This window comes from Rhinoraja longicauda, unplaced genomic scaffold (genome assembly GCF_053455715.1).
Source record: "Rhinoraja longicauda isolate Sanriku21f unplaced genomic scaffold, sRhiLon1.1 Scf000656, whole genome shotgun sequence".
Lineage (NCBI taxonomy): Eukaryota > Metazoa > Chordata > Chondrichthyes > Rajiformes > Arhynchobatidae > Rhinoraja > Rhinoraja longicauda.
In genome coordinates this window covers 42,414-58,037 of record NW_027601872.1, presented here as the reverse complement: position 1 = coordinate 58,037, position 15,624 = coordinate 42,414, and the positions used below count along the sequence as shown (strand labels likewise).

At 52.2% G+C, this 15,624-nt stretch overlaps 2 protein-coding genes across 2 annotated transcripts in view; one reads left to right on the top strand and one right to left on the bottom strand.

Annotated features, from left to right (window-relative positions):
• Positions 1-1,035: 1,035 nt before the first annotated feature.
• LOC144591191 (uncharacterized) lies at positions 1,036-10,219 on the bottom strand. Its single transcript, XM_078395480.1, has 6 exons — positions 9,509-10,219; positions 7,092-7,208; positions 5,351-5,710; positions 4,412-4,681; positions 2,246-2,363; positions 1,036-1,628 (listed from the first exon to the last, which is right to left on the bottom strand). The coding sequence occupies exons 2-6, from the start codon at positions 7,138-7,140 to the stop codon at positions 1,586-1,588; spliced, it is 840 nt and encodes a 279-aa protein (XP_078251606.1). The 5' UTR covers positions 7,141-7,208; positions 9,509-10,219; the 3' UTR covers positions 1,036-1,585.
• Positions 10,220-12,992: 2,773 nt separating this feature from the next.
• The window catches only part of LOC144591192 (zinc-binding protein A33-like), a 34,380-nt gene continuing 31,748 nt past the window's right edge, over positions 12,993-15,624 (top strand). Inside the window, exon 1 of the mRNA XM_078395481.1 lies at positions 12,993-13,085. Within this exon, the coding sequence (XP_078251607.1) occupies positions 12,993-13,085 (93 nt within the window). The remainder of the gene's footprint in view (positions 13,086-15,624) is intronic.

Sequence of the window (15,624 nt, the reverse complement as noted above, 5' to 3'; positions counted from 1 at the left end):
GAGATGAATTTAAAACCGGTACAAAAGGGATATATCCCGCCCAACAACAACAAAAGTCAGAATCCGAACCACTGGAGTATATAGCGGCTTTACTAGGTAATCAGGTGTCCGAGGGTGACGAGGAAGCCTGGACGTGTCCGATCCCCACAGCCCCACAGGCAGAGCCACCGGCTGCGGTGGTGCCAGTCCCAGTTCTACCCTCCCCGCCAGAATATTGGGGACTACCCCCCCGATTATGAGACAGCATCAGGGAATATGGATAGGTCCCAGACAAAGGGTTAAGTTGCGCCACGAACAAGAATCCGCACGATCGGCGCTAGAGATTGAGGATACTGCCTACCCTCGCCTTTTTCAGTACACCTCATTCTGCCCAGCTTGCTGAATTATTTGCCCTCATGCAGGCCTGCCACCTTTGCGTTGACCAACGTGCTAATATTTACACCGACTCATGATATGCCTTTGGGGTTGCACATGATTTTGGTAACCTGTGGCAGCACAGGGGCTTTTTGACTGCAGCAGGCACTCCTATTAAAAATGCCCTGTTTCTCCGAAATCTACTAGCGAGTTTAACACTCCCGAAAACCTTGGCTGTCATTAAATGTAATTCGCATACATCTGTCAAGGATCCCATTTCTTTCGGGAATGCATTGGCTGACACATTGGTACGCACAGAGGCCCTGACCCCTCCCACTTTAGTTTCTTCAGCCGAACAACAGCAGTTTTCTGCAACTACCGCTATGCCCAGTGTTTCGAAACTCTGCCAGCTTCAGGGGGACGCCCCCGAGGCTGAGAGACACCAGTGGAGCCAGGATGGGTGTTCCCCTCGCGAATCTGACTCGCTTTGGGTTACTGCCTCTGGCAAAGTTTGTGTCCCTAACGCGCTTTTACCTGTTTTGTTGCATTATGTGCACTCTCTTACCTATGCTGGTAAGAAGGGAATGTTGGATGTAATAAATGCTACATGGTATCACCCCAAAATACATTGGGGTTTACAAATTGATGCTGCCTGACCTGCTGAGTTACTCCAGTATTTTGTGAAATACATTCCTTCATCAAACGTCAGTCCTGCCTGTTGAACTTAACTGGATAACACAGAGACAGGAGCCTGTCACTGTATGTCTATCTACACACAACGATGAACCACTAATGGCCTTAGTTACATCAGGCCCAGGCTTACATGACAGGCAGCAGTGTTAAACAAATCTGTTTTATTATGTACAAAAGCATTTTACAAAATCTTCACAAGCTGCACAAAAACGTGCAGAACAAACATCCACTGGATCAGTGACCAGAATTTGTATAAATTACAGGTTCCCAAAGAGCAACAACAGACAATAGTCAATAGGCGGCAGGAGGAGGCCATTCGGCCCTTCGAGCCAGCACTGCCATTCAATGTGATCATGGCTGATCATCCACAGTCAGTACCCCGTTCCTGCCTTCTCCCCAGACCCCCCCGACAGCATGGACAAAGTGTGAACTGTTCCATGTTCCACAAGGATCTCGTCGTAAACTTTGGGATCTGGGACCATGGACACATCTGGTCACATCTGCCACAGAGACGGGACAGCAGCAAACCCGTTCCCCGTCACCCAGAGACGGGGTGCTCTGTCACCCCCCGCTCCTCATCCCTGCGTGAGAGAGGGACAGGGGGGGAGAGGGAGGGGGAAAGAGGGGGGAGGGAGAGGGCAGGGGGCAGAGGGAGAGGGAGGGAGGGAGGGGGAGAGAGAGAGAATGAGTCCTGTGTTAGTGACTGGGTATCGCGGCCCATCCATCTCGTTCACTGCCGGGGCAGCGTCACCCCACAATGTTAGACGGGAGAGAGGGGACAGGGAGGGGATGGGACGAAGAGGGGGGGGAAGGGGGACAGAGAGGGAGGAGGGGGGAACAGAGAGGGGGAAGTGGGACAGAGAGGGGGGAAGGGAAGGGAGACGGAGAGGGGGGGAACGGGACAGGATGGAGAGAGGGAACCGGGAAGGGGGACAAAGAGGGAGGAGGGGAAGGGAAGGGGGACAGAGAGGGGGGAAGGGAAGGGAGACGGAGAGGGGTGGAATGGGACGGAGAGAGGGGACCGGGACGGGACAGAGAGGGGGGGGAAGGGGGACAAAGAGGGAGGAGGGGGGGACAGATAGGGGGGGAGGAGACGGAGAGAGGGGGAAGGGAGACGGAGAGGGGGGGACGGAGATGGGGGGAGGGGTGGTGAGGGGGGAGGGTCGCGGACAGTGAGGGGAGTGAGGGGGACACTCACGGCATGGTGTGGGGGTTGCTGCAGAGATACGATGCCCAGACTCCCAGTACGGCCACGGCAAAGAGGATCACGGCAAGGAGGATCACGGCGAACAGGATCGCCCAATGACTCCTGGACCCTGGAGGAGACAGAGACACACAGTGGTGAACCTGAAGCTACGTTTATAGACAATAGGTGCAGGAGGAGGCCATTCGGCCCTTCGAGCCAGCACCGCCATTCAATGTGATCATGGCTGGTCATTCTCAATCAGTACCCCGTTCCTGCCTTCTCCCCATACCCCCTGACTCCGCTATCCTTAAGAGCTCTATCTAGCTCTCTCTTGAATGCATTCAGAGAATTGGCCCTCACTGCCTTCTGAGGCAGAGAATTCCACAGATTCACAACTCTCTGACTGAAAAAGTTTTTCCTCTTCTCCGTTCTAAATGGCCGACCCCTTATTCTTAAACTGTGGCCCCTGGTTCTGGACTCCCCCAACATTGGGAACATGTTTCCTGCCTCTAACGTGTCCAACCCCTTAATAATCTTATATGTTTCGATAAGATCCCCTCTCATCCTTCTAAATTCAAGTGTATACAAGCCGAGCCGCTCCAGTCTTTCAACATATGACAGTCCCGCAATTCCGGGAATTAACCTAGTAAACCTACGCTGCACGCCCTCAATAGCAAGAATATCCTTCCTCTAATTTGGAGACCAAAACTGCACACAGTACTCCAGGTGCGGTCTCACTAGGGCCCTGTACAACTGCAGAAGGACCTCTTTGCTCCTTTACTCAACTCCTCTTGTTATGATGGCCAACATTCCATTAGCTTACTTCACTGCCTGCTGTACCTGCATGCTTCCTTTCAGTGACTGATGCACTGGGACACCCAGATCTCGTTGTACTTCCCCTTTTCCTAACTTGACACCATTTAGATAATAATCTGCCTCCAAAGTGGATAACCTCACACTTATCCACATTAAACTGCATCTGCCATGCATCCGCCCACTCACACAACCTGTCCAAGTCACCCTGCAACCTCATAGCATCCTCCTCACAGCTCACACTACCACCCAGCTTTGTATCATCTGCAAATTTGCTAATGGTACTTTTAATCCCTTCATCCAAGTCATTAATGTATGTTGTAAATAGCTGTTCTTAAAAAGTGGGATAACATTAGCTACCCTCCAATCCACAGGAACTGATCCTGAATCTATAGAACATTGGAAAATGACCACCGATACGTCCACAATTTCTAGAGCCACCTCCTTAAGTACCCTGGGTAGCAGACCATCAGGCCCTGGGGATTTATCAGCCTTCAGTCCCATCAGTCTACTCAACACCATTTCCTGCCTAATGTGAATCTCCTTCAGTTCCTCCGTCACCCTAGGATCTCTGGCCACTAGAACATCTGGGAGATTGTTTGTATCTTCCTTAGTGAAGACAGATCCAAAGTACCGGTTCAACTCGTCTGCCATTTCCTTGTTCCCCATAATAAATTCCCCTGCTTCTGACTTCAAGGAACCCACATTTGCCTTGACTATTTTTTTCCTCTTCACATACCTAAAAAAGCTTTTACTATCCTCCTTTATATTATTGGCTAGCTCACCCTCGTACCTCATCTTTTCTCCCCGTATGGCTTTTTAGTTATCTTCTGTTGATCTTTAAAAGAGCCTGGTGGGCAGGAAGGAGTCAGGATTGAACCCGGGTCTCCGGCGCTGTGTGGCAGCAACTCTACCCGCTGTGCCACCATGCCACCTTTTACAGGGATATGGTCCAGACGCGGGCAGGGGTGGGACTAGTGTAGACGGGGTATGTTGGTGGGCAGGATGGAGTCAGGATTGAACCCGGGTCTCCGGCACTGTGTGGCAGCAACTCTACCCACTGTGCCACCGCGCCGCCCTCTGGAAACGTTTACAGGGATATGGGCCAAACGCGGGCAGGTGGGACTCATGTAGACGGGGCATGTTGGTGGGCAGGAAGGAGTCAGGATTGAACCCGGGTCTCTGGCGCTGTGAGGCGGCAACTCTACCTGCTGCGCCACCATGCCACCTTTTACAGGGATATGGGCCAAACGCGGGCAGGCGGGACTCGTGTAGACGGGGCATGTTGGTGGGCAGGGAGGAGTGGGGCCGAGTGGCCTGTTCCCATGCTGCATGACTCTCCCCATCGGACAGAGACCCACTCACCTCCGGGCCGGGCGCCGCAGTGCAGCGCTGCAGGGACTGAACGGCTGCTGCAGCAATCTTCAGCGACGCAGGTGTAGGTGCAGGTGCGCTGCCCCGGGTCCGGGTCCGGCAGGTGCAGCACAGCTCCGGGGAAGGTGGCGTTCCCCACGCCGGGATCCTGCGACCGTCGCTCCCAGCGGTAGGTGACAGGGCAGCCGCTGGCGGTGGAGCAGTGCAGCGTGACATGCGATGAGTTGCGGCTGACCTCCACCGTCGGCGTGGACATCGGCTCTGCAAGGCAGCACATTGCAAAGTCCAGCTCAACCGCAGAGAGTCAAGTCCCCAGCTCACTAACGGTGGCAGCACAGGCAGGTAGGCTGGGCAAGAAGCCTTGCCTTCATTGGACAGGGCAGTGGACACAAGATGCAGGAAGCCACGATATATGGACGGGTGGATATGTATATATATATATGTGTGGGTGTGGATGGATATATATGCATATATGTGTGGATGGATGGATATATATATATATATGGATATATATATGTGTGTGTGTGTGGATGGATATATATATATATATGTGGATGCATGTATATATATGTGTGTGGATGGATATATATATACATACATGTGTGTGTGTGGATGGATATATATATATGTGTGTGTGTGTGGATGGATGGATATATATATATGTGTGGATGGATGGATATATGTGTGGATGGATATTATATATATATGTGTGGATGGATATATATATATATATATATATATGTGTGTGGATGGATATATATGGATGGATGGATGTGACAATAAAGTATAATTCATTCACGGAGAGGAAGGGTTTAGAGTGCTGTGTGCAGGCGGGTGGGACTAGGCCAGAATGCCCCACTGGGTCAGCATGGACCGTGTGGGCCGAAGGGCCAGTCTGGGTGCTGTGCAACTCTGCACGCCACTACTCACCGACCACGCGCAGCTCAAAGCGCTCCCGGTCACGGTTCCTCAGCTCCCTGCCAAAGTAGTTTGTCTGCACCTCGTAGGTCCCCTGGTCACCGAGCCCCACGGCCCGCAGCTCAATGAAGGCGTGCGGTCGGAAGCAGACCCTGGCCCTGTAGGACGGGCGGACCAGGTACGGATCCTCCGGGCTGTCGGACCTCCAGGCCAGGATTGCCAGATCGGGATCGACCCGCCCCATCGCCACCTCAAACTTCTCCTCGCTGCCGTGTAGGACGGGGAAACTCACCGTCCCACCCACGGGGACAGTGGTGACCGAGCCCACGGTGGCTACTGTCCCTGTTCTGCACAGAGCCACAGTGTGGAGACCTGCAACACAACATAGACCCGTGATGGAACGCAATCCACCCGTGATGGAACGCAACCCAGCCGTGATGGAACGCAATCCAGCCGTGATGGAACGCAATCCAGCCGTGATGGAACGCAATCCAGCCGTGATGGAACGCAATCCAACCGTGATGGAACGCAATCCAGCCGTAATGGATCGCAATCCAGCTGCGATGGAACTCAATCCAGTGGTGATGGGGGTTGACTGGACACGTTGGACTAGAGCAGACAAGGCTCGGTGCAACAAGATTGACCCCTATAGTTGTCACTCCAGTGTGGACCTCCGGCCACCGTGCTGTAGGAAGATGCAACGGAGGTTCACCCCCACATTGTATGGGACGGATACAGCACAGAAACAGGCCATTCGGCCCATCTTACCGATACTAACCAAGGTGTCCACACAAACTCATCCCATCTGCCTGCATCTGGCCCACGGGGAAAAATTATCCCCATGTTCCCCATGCTGGGGGAGTCCAGAACCAGGGGTCCCAGTTTAAGAATAAGGGGTAGACCATTTAGTACTGAGATGAGGAAAAACTTTTTCACCTCAGATAGGAATCCTCTTTAGTCAGACAGTTGTGAATCTGTGGAATTCTCTGACACAGAGGGCAGCGGAGGCCAATTCACTGGATGTTTTCAAGTGAGAGTTCAATTTAGCTCTCAGGGCTAACGGAATCCAGGAACATGGGGATAAAGCAGGAACGGGGAGACCATGCAAACGCCGCACAGACAGCGAGCGGAATCACCATCTAAACCCGGGTCCCTGGCGCTGTATGAGGCAGCAGCAACGCGCGGGCCGAGTGGCCTCTCTCTGTCTCTCTTTTTCTCTGTCTTTTTTTCTCTTTTTCTCTCTTTTTTTAATCTCTTTCTCTTTTTCTCTCTCTCTCTCTTTTTCTCTCTCTCTCTTTCCTCTCTTTTTCTCTCTCTTTCTCTCTTTCTCTCTCTCCTTTTTTCTCTTATTCTCTCTCTCGCTTTTTTTCTCTCTTTCTCTCTCTCTCTCTTTTCTCTCTTTTTCCTTTCATTTTTTCTCTCTCTTTTTTTTCTCTCTTTCTCTCTCTCTCTCTTTTCTCTCTTTTTCTCTCTCTTTTTTCTTTCATTTTTTCTCTCTCTTTTTTTTCTCTCTCTCTTTTTTTTCTCTCTCTCTTTTTCCTCTCTCTCTTTTTCCTCGCTCTCTTTTTCTCTCGCTTTTTTCTTTCTCTTTTTTCTCTCTCTTTCTCTCTCTCTCCCTCTCTCTCCCTCTCACCTCTCTCTCTCTTCTCTCTCTCCCTCTCTCTTTCTCTCCCTTTCTCTCTTTCTCTCCCTCTCTCTCTCTCTTTCTCTTCTCTCCCTCTCTCTCTCTCTCTCTCTCCCTCTCTCCGTGTACCTGCCAGAAGTCGCAGCAGAGTCTCCGCCTTCCAGATAAACCACCGCATCGCTGGAATGTCCCGGTGCCGGTCACTCTCCTCCACGGGGGCTCAGAAACCCCCCGAGTCAGGCTGGGCTGCAGGAGAGAGCGATGCATTGGTTCGGGGGGAATGCAGGTGAGGGGCGTTGGGGCGGAGAGATACAGGGGGGGAAGGGAGTTGGGGCAATGGGGAGGAGGGGAGACACAGGGGGAGAGGAGAGGGGTGGGTTGATGAGGGGAGGGGAGGAGAGAGGGGGGGAGAGTGGGGAGACACAGGAGGGTTTGGAAGACAGACACAAAATGCCGTATTAACTCAGCGGGTCAGGCAGCATCTGTGGAGAACATGGATAGGTGACGTTTCACAGAGTGCTGGAGTAACTCAGCGGGTCAGGCAGCATCTGTGGAGAGAAGGAATGGATGACGTTTAGGGTCGAGACCCGTCTTCAGACTGGTTAGGGATAAGGGAAACGAGAGATTAGCGTAGGTTTACTAGGTTAAGTCCCGGAATGGCGGGACTATCATATGTTGAAAGACTGGAGCGACGAGGCTTGTATACACTGGAATTTAGAAGGATGAGAGGAGATCTTATAGAAACGTATAAGATTATTAAGGGGTTGGACACATTAGAGGCAGGAAACATGTTCCCAACGTTGGGGGAGTCCAGAACAAGGGGCCACAGTTTAAGAATAAGGGGTACCTTTAGAACTGAGATGAGGAAAAACTTGTTCAGTCAGAGAGTTGTGAATCTGTGGAATTCTCTGCCTCAGAAGGCAGTGGGGGCCAATTCTCTGAATGCATTCAAGAGAGAGCTAGATAGAGCTCTTAAGGATAGCGGAGTCAGGGGGTATGGGGAGAAGGCAGGAACGGGGTACTGATTGAGAATGATCAGCCATGATCACATTGAATGGCGGTGCTGGCTCGAAGGGCCGAATGGCCTCCTCCTGCACCTATTGTTTATTAAAGACGGTGATGTGGAGAGATTTAGTTTTTTCTTTAGATTTAGAGATACAGCGCGGAAACAGGCCCTTCGGCCCACCAGGTCCGCGCCGCCCAGCGATCCCCGCACATTAACACTATCCTTTACACACTTGGGACAATTTTTACATTTGCCCAGCCAATTAACCTACATACCTGCACGTCTTTGGAGTGTGGGAGGAAACCGAAGATCTCGGAGAAAACCCACGCAGGTCACGGGGAGAACGTACAAACTCCGTATAGACAGCACCCGTAGTCAGGATCGAACCCGGGTCTCCGGCGCTGCATTCGCTGTAAGGCGGCAACTCTACCGCCGCGCCACCGTGACCACAATAAAGAACACTGAATGAAAGATGTGCAACAAATAGTAACGATGATAAAGGAAACAGTCCCGTTGTTAGCTGTTTGTTGGGTAAAAGCGAGAAGCTGGTGGGACTTGGGTGGGGGAGAGAGGTGCAAGAGGAGGCCATTCGGCCCCTCGAACCAGCACCGCCATTCATTGTGATCATGGCTGATCATCCACAATCAGTACCCTGTTACTGCCCTCTCCCCATACACCCTGACTCCGCTATCTTTAAGAAAGGAAGGAGGGTGGGAGGGAGAGAGATGGAGGGAGAGAGTGTGGGGTAGAGAGAGGGGGTGAGAGTGTGTAAAGGAGAGAGGGTGGGAGAGAGAGAGGGTGGGAGAGAGAGAGGGTGGGAGAGAGAGAGGGTGGGAGAGAGAGAGGGTGGGGGGGGAGAGAGGGTGGGAGAGAGTGTGTGGGGGAGAGAGAGTGTGTGGGGGAGAGAGAGTGTGTGGGGGAGAGAGAGTGTGTGGGGGAGAGAGAGTGTGTGGGGGAGAGAGAGTGTGTGGGGGAGGGAGAGTGTGTGGGGGAGGGAGAGAGTGTGGGGGAGGGAGAGAGTGTGGGGGAGGGAGAGAGTGTGGGGGAGGGAGAGAGTGTGGGGGAGGGAGAGAGTGTGGGGGAGGGAGAGAGTGTGGGGGAGGGAGAGAGTGTGGGGGAGGGAGAGAGTGTGGGGGAGGGAGAGAGTGTGGGGGAGGGAGAGAGTGTGGGGGAGGGAGAGAGTGTGGGGGAGAGAGTGTGAGGGAGAGAGTGTGGGGGAGAGAGTGTGGGGGAGAGAGTGTGGGGGAGAGAGTGTGGGGGAGAGAGTGTGGGGGAGAGAGTGTGGGGGAGAGAGTGTGGGGGAGAGAGTGTGGGGGAGAGAGTGTGGGGGAGAGAGTGTGGGGGAGAGAGTGTGGGGGAGAGAGTGTGGGGGAGAGAGTGTGGGGGAGAGAGTGTGGGGGAGAGAGTGTGGGGGAGAGAGTGTGGGGGAGAGAGAGGGGGAGAGAGGGAAAGAAAAAGCCGGGGCTACCTGAAGTGAGAGAAGTCAATCTTTGTAGCACTGGGCTGGAAGTTGCTGGGGAGAGGGGAGAGAGTAACTCACCTGCAGCGGCGGTGAAGTGAGATGCAGGGAGTGTGGGTTGTAATTTTGAATAACCCGCTCTGATCGTGAATTGGTTTAAAGTTTTAAATCCGCATCATTCCTCTGCCAATGAGTTGTTGTCAGGGCGGCGCCTGGAGCGACTTCTCTGGTTTAATCACTGATCTGGGCGGTGCTGATCCACTCAGTAGATCTGAACAACCTGCCCTTTTTCTCTTCACATATCTATAAAAGCTTTTGCAGTCAGTTTTTAATGTTCCCTGCCAGTTTTCTCTCATAATCAATTTTCCCTTTCCTAATTAAGCCCTTTGTCCTCCTCTGCTGGACTCTGAATTTCTCCCAGTCCTTTGGTATGCTACTTTCTCTGGCTAATTTATATGCTTCATCTTTTGTTTTAATACTATCCTTGATTTCCCTTGTTAGCCACGGATGCACTACCTTTCCTGGTTTGTTCTTTTGCCAAACTGGGATGAACAATTATTGTAGTTCATCCATGCAATCTTTAAATGCCTTCCATTGCATGTCCACCGTCAATCCTTTAAGTATAAATTGCCAGTGTATCTTGGACAATTCACGTCTCATACCCTCAAAGTTACCTTTCTTTAAGTTCAGAACACTTGTTTCTGAATTGACTTTGTCACTCTCCATCCTAATGAAGAACTAAACCGTATTATGGTTACTTTTGCCCAAGGGACCTCGCACAAGACGGCTAACTAACCCTTCCTCATTACTCAATACCCAGTCTAGAATGGCCTGCTAGACTGGGTATTGGTTCCTCGACATTTTGGTTTAGAAAACCATCTCGCAAACATTCCAAGAAATCCTCTTCCTCAGCACCCCTGCCAATTTGGTTCACCCAATCAATATGTAGATTGAAGTCACCCATTATAACTGCTGCACCTTTAGTGCACGCATTTCTAATTTCCTGTTTGATGCCATCCCCAACCTCACTATAAACAATAGACAATAGGTGCAGGAGTAGGCCATTCGGCCCCTCGAGCCAGCACCGCCATTCATTGTGATCATGGCTGATCATTCTCAATCAGTACCCCGTTCCTGCTTTCTCCCCATACCCCCTGACTCCGCTATCCTTAAGAGCTCTATCTAGCTCTCTCTTGAATGTCACCACTACTGCTGTTAGGTGGCCTGTACACAACTCCCACTAGCGTTTTCTGCCCCTTAGTGTTTCGCAGCTCTACCCATATCGATTCCACATCCTCAGAGCTAATGTCCTTCCTTCCAACTGCGTTAATCTCCTCTCTAACCAGCAACGCTACCCCACCTTCTTTTCCTTTCTGTCTATCCCGCCTGAATATAGAATATCCCTGGATGTTGAGCTCCCAGCCTTGGTCACCCTGGAGCCATGTCTCCGTAATCCCAACTATATCATAATCATTAATAACTATCTCCACATTTAATTCATCCACCTTATTACGTATACTCCTTGCATTGAGACACAAAGCCTTCAGGCTTGTTTTTACAACACTCTTACCCCTTATACAATTATGTTGAAAAGTGGCACTTTTTGATTTTTGCCCTGGATTTGTCTGCCTGCCATTTTTACTTTTCACCTTTCTACCTATTGCTTCTACCCTCATTTTACACCCCTCTGTCTCTCTGCTCATGCTCCCATCCCCCTGCCATATTAGTTTAAATCCTCCCCGACAGCACTAGCAAACACTCCTCCAAGGACGTTGGTTCCATTCCAGCTCAGGTGCAGACCGTCCTGTTTGTACTGGTCCCACCTCTCCCAGAACTGGTTCCAATGTCCTAGAAATTTGAATCCCTCCCCCTTGCACCATTTTTCAAGCCACGTATTTATCTGAAATATCCTCCTATTTCTACTCTGACCAGCACGTAGCAATGGTAGTAATCCAGAGATTATTACCTTTGAGGTCCTACTTTTAAGTTGATCTCCTAGCTCTCTAAATTCACCTTGTAGGACCTCATCCCGTTTTTTACCTATATCTTTGGTGCCAATGTGCACCACGACAACTGGCTGTTCACCCTCCCCCTCCAGAATGTTCTGCAGCCGCTCAGAGACATCCCTGACCCTTGCACCAGGGAGGCAACATACCATCCTGGAGTCTCGTTTGCGGCCGCAGAAACGCCTATCTATTCCCCTTACAATTGAATCTCCACTATTACTATTACAGCTGCTTCCTCTAGTCCGCTTCCAGACCACTTCTTTTGAAGTGTGAGGGAACGTTTTTAAACCAACGCTGCACCAACCGCTCCTGGGCCCCGCCCACACGCTGCTCCAACCGCTCCAACCGCTCCTGGGCCCCGCCCACACGCTGCTCCAACCGCTCCTGGGCCCCGCCCACACGCTGCTCCAACCGCTCCTGGGCCCCGCCCACACGCTGCTCCAACCGCTCCTGGGCCCCGCCCACACGCTGCTCCAACCGCTCCTGGGCCCCGCCCACACGCTGCTCCAACCGCTCCTGGGCCCTGCCCACACGCTGCTCCAACCGCTCCTGGGCCCCGCCCACACGCTGCTCTAACCGCTCCTGGGCCCCGTCCACACGCTGCTCCAACCGCTCCTGGGCCCCGCCCACACGCCGCCCCAGCCGCTCCAAACGCTCCTGGGCCCCGCCCACACGCTGCTCCAACCGCTCCTGGGCCCCGCCCACACGCTGCACCAACCGCTCCAGGGCCTCTGTGAAAATAAAGTCCCGCCCTCGGTTTTTAAACCTACCGCCCGGACGCTGCTCCAACCGCTCCTGGGCCTCTGTCCACGTGACTGAGACTCTACATTCTTCATCCACACCCAATCTAATACATCGTTAATATTAAATTCCTCCAACCAATCATGATTACCACCTTATTGTGGGTTAACGTGTGATAAGCGTTTTTCGACACTGGGCCCGTACTCGCCGGAGTTTAGAAAAATGAGTTCATTGAAACTGACTGAAGAGTGAAAGGCTTGGATAGAGTGGATGTGGAAAGGATGTTTCCACTAGTGGGAGAGTCCAGGACCAGAGGTCATAGCCTCAGATTTAAAGGACGTTCATACAAGAAGAGGAGGAAGGATTTTAGTCTGAGGGTGGTGAATCTGTGGAATTCTTTGCCACAGAAGGCTGTGCAGGCCAAGTCAGTGGATATTTTTTAAGGCAGAGATACAATGATTCTTGAGCAGTACTGGTGTCAGAGGTTATGGGGAGAAGGCAGGAGAATGAGGTTTGGAGCGAGAGATAGATCAACCATGATTGAATGGAGGAGTAGACTTGATGGACCGAATTGCCTAATTCTGCTCCTATCATTTGTGACCTTAGAAACATAGACACATAGAAAATAGGTGCAGGAGGAGGCCATTTGGCCCTTCAAGCCAGCACCGCCATTCATCGTGATCATGGCTGTTCATCATGACACTATTCAGCAGAAAATTCACAACACGTCACAACTTTCCTGCACCTTGTCTTCTCTGGGTTCTAGCTTAGTTGTCACAAACATTTAACAACCCTCCTGCATTGGTTCCATGTATACAATGCCCTCTGTGTGCCAACGTGAGCGGGAGTCAGAAAATGGGAATTATCAACTATGTGAAATAACTTGGGTGAAATTGCTGCCGCAAGAAGAGGTAGGACATGATCTTCAGTTAAACTCTACATGGATCTGTAAAGTCACATTAACATGTCGATGCGCAGGTTATAACCAGTTGTTTAATAATTGCAGGATTAGTGATGATACCCAGGTATTGTCACTGAGGGATGGTGCCATGCCGGCTGAAAAATTCAATCTCCCCTTCTGGCTGAATGCAGTGTTGAGGGCATTTTTGTTGTTGCGATTAATCAAGGTAAAACATGTGGAGTACTTTCTTCTTATGTGGATGACATATTTAAGTTGTAAATAGATGCAAAGATCGACCGCAATTATGAAATGAAGGGGAAGTAAAATTTAATACCAGCACCAATCTCAACTGATGGGAAGCTTGACAGTCAGGTGGTCAGCTGGAGATGTCAGAACCCTGAGCACATCCAACACAGGAGCGCGAAACAACCAGGACACAGACTGCTAGATGATATAATATCCGCCCGGTTGCCCTAACGCCGATAGTCATGAAGTGCTTTGAGAGGCTGGTCCTCTCACACATCAAATCCAGCATCCCTGACTCACTGGACCCACATCAATTTGCATACAGGGCAAATAGATCCACAGAGGACGCCATCTCTCTGGCTCTTCACACCGTCCTGACTCACCTAGAGAGACAGGGCACGTACGTGAGGATGCTATTCATAGACTATAGCTCCGCCTTCAACACGGTCATCCCCACCAAGCTCAGGTGTGGTGCTACGGAGCTCTGTTTCAATCACTCGAACGAGTGAGTTCTAAAAAAAATTTGGAATTCGGAGGAGGTACAGCGGTACTCTAAACATCTTTGGGTATCGCTGCGACGCTACAGAAATCTTTTTAAAAGGTTTCTGTGTGTTTTGGGGCTGCAAGCGGTGTTATCAACTGACTGCTCAGCTCCCACTACTGAGGCTGGCAACCTGCCAGGAAACTGTGGCGCACAAAAAGGGGGAGAAAAACCTGTCTGGACTGATACACCTGCGTCCAGAACAATCCCCCCCCCTACTACCTCGTCGCTACTGACCGGACCGGTCTGGTTTTCGTGCGGTGTGGGAGTTTTCTACACCCTCGACCTTCTTCTGCGGCCTTGAGACCTGGAGCTGAAGGAGCCTCCTCTCTATCAGAGATAGGCTTCCAACAATAACAGACTGCAGGTGAATCCCTTTCGTTGCTGCAGGAGCAGCGAAGACCAGCGGGGATTGCTTGAGAAAGTCTGCAGCTCACCAGGGAACGCAGGAGAGCCGAGATACCCGGGCCAAGAGGCCGTGACGCAGCAGTTTTTAGTGGGAGCCGCCATTATTGACGTTCGAGGCAACACCACTCGCCTCCCTCCCTTGAACTGTTCTACACTTGTTTGTGTGTTTGGACTTGGCCCCGTGCCTTTTGGATTGTCTTTGTCTTTGTGTATCAGTGTTTTGTTTTCACTGTAGTGCCTGATATCATGCAGGGTCAGCGTTCTGGGGGATCGGGGCCTTCGGGGAGTTATGCTAAGGCGGCTGCTTCAGCTGCTTCGGCTGCTCCTCTGGGGGCCCGGTTCCCCATGAGGAACCTACCCTTTGAACATGGGGTCAGGTGCTACATGCTCCCCCAAATGAACCTACAGGCGCGGCTGCTGTGGCAGTGGCAGCCAAGCCTGTAGGCATTGTGTATGTGGGAAAAATGTTTGGGAAGGGCGTGTTCTTTCTGGAGTCCGTTGAGGGGGTGAACGTGACTGTATGTAAAGGGGTCACAGTGGGTGGACTTTTCTTACAGGTCGAGCCCCTAGGGTCCACCGCGCAGCGGGTGGTCCTATCCAACGTCCCGCCCTACATCAAGAACGAGGCCCTCCTTCCCCACCTTCATACCCTGGGGAAGATCCTCACCGACATCACCCCAATACCCATGGGGTTCCGCAGGAAGGACTTGCAGCACGTTCTCTCCCTCCGGCGCCAGCTGACAATGCTGCTGGACCGGGAGGAGGTGGTCGACGGGCGCTTCTGTGTCCAGCAGGATGGGCGAGACTTCACCATCTTCTGGACATCGGACCGCCCGAGGTGCCACGCCTGCAAGGAAGTGGGGCATATTCGGAGGAATTGCCCCAAATCCCGGGCGGAGGCCTCCGCCTCCGGTGCCACTAACCCCCCTCCCCCCCCCCCACTCCCACTCCCCCTGTAGTTGAGTCAGGGAACCCTGGGGATGGGGAGGGTCAAAAGAAGGGGGGCAAGGTGGCGAAGAAGATAAGGCACCTGGGGAACAAACCCCCCGGGGATAAGACTTTGCCACCCATCCCGTCACCTCCCGTTAGGGAGTCCGCAAGCCCCATAATCCAGCCAGGGGCGGAAGGGATTGGGCGGGAGGAGGGGGAGCCGCAGACTAGGGTTGCTCAGGTGACCCCAGAGTCTGTGAGCTCCTCCCATTCGAAAAAAAGAAGGAGGAATCTCTCCAGGGAGGAGCAGAAGGGGGACATAGGGGAATCTTCCAGTGGGGCGGGGAGTGCTGTGGTGGAGGATGACTCCTGCCCTCTGGTTCAGGCCCCGGTTCCATGCTCTGAAGGGGTTTCTGGGGAGGGT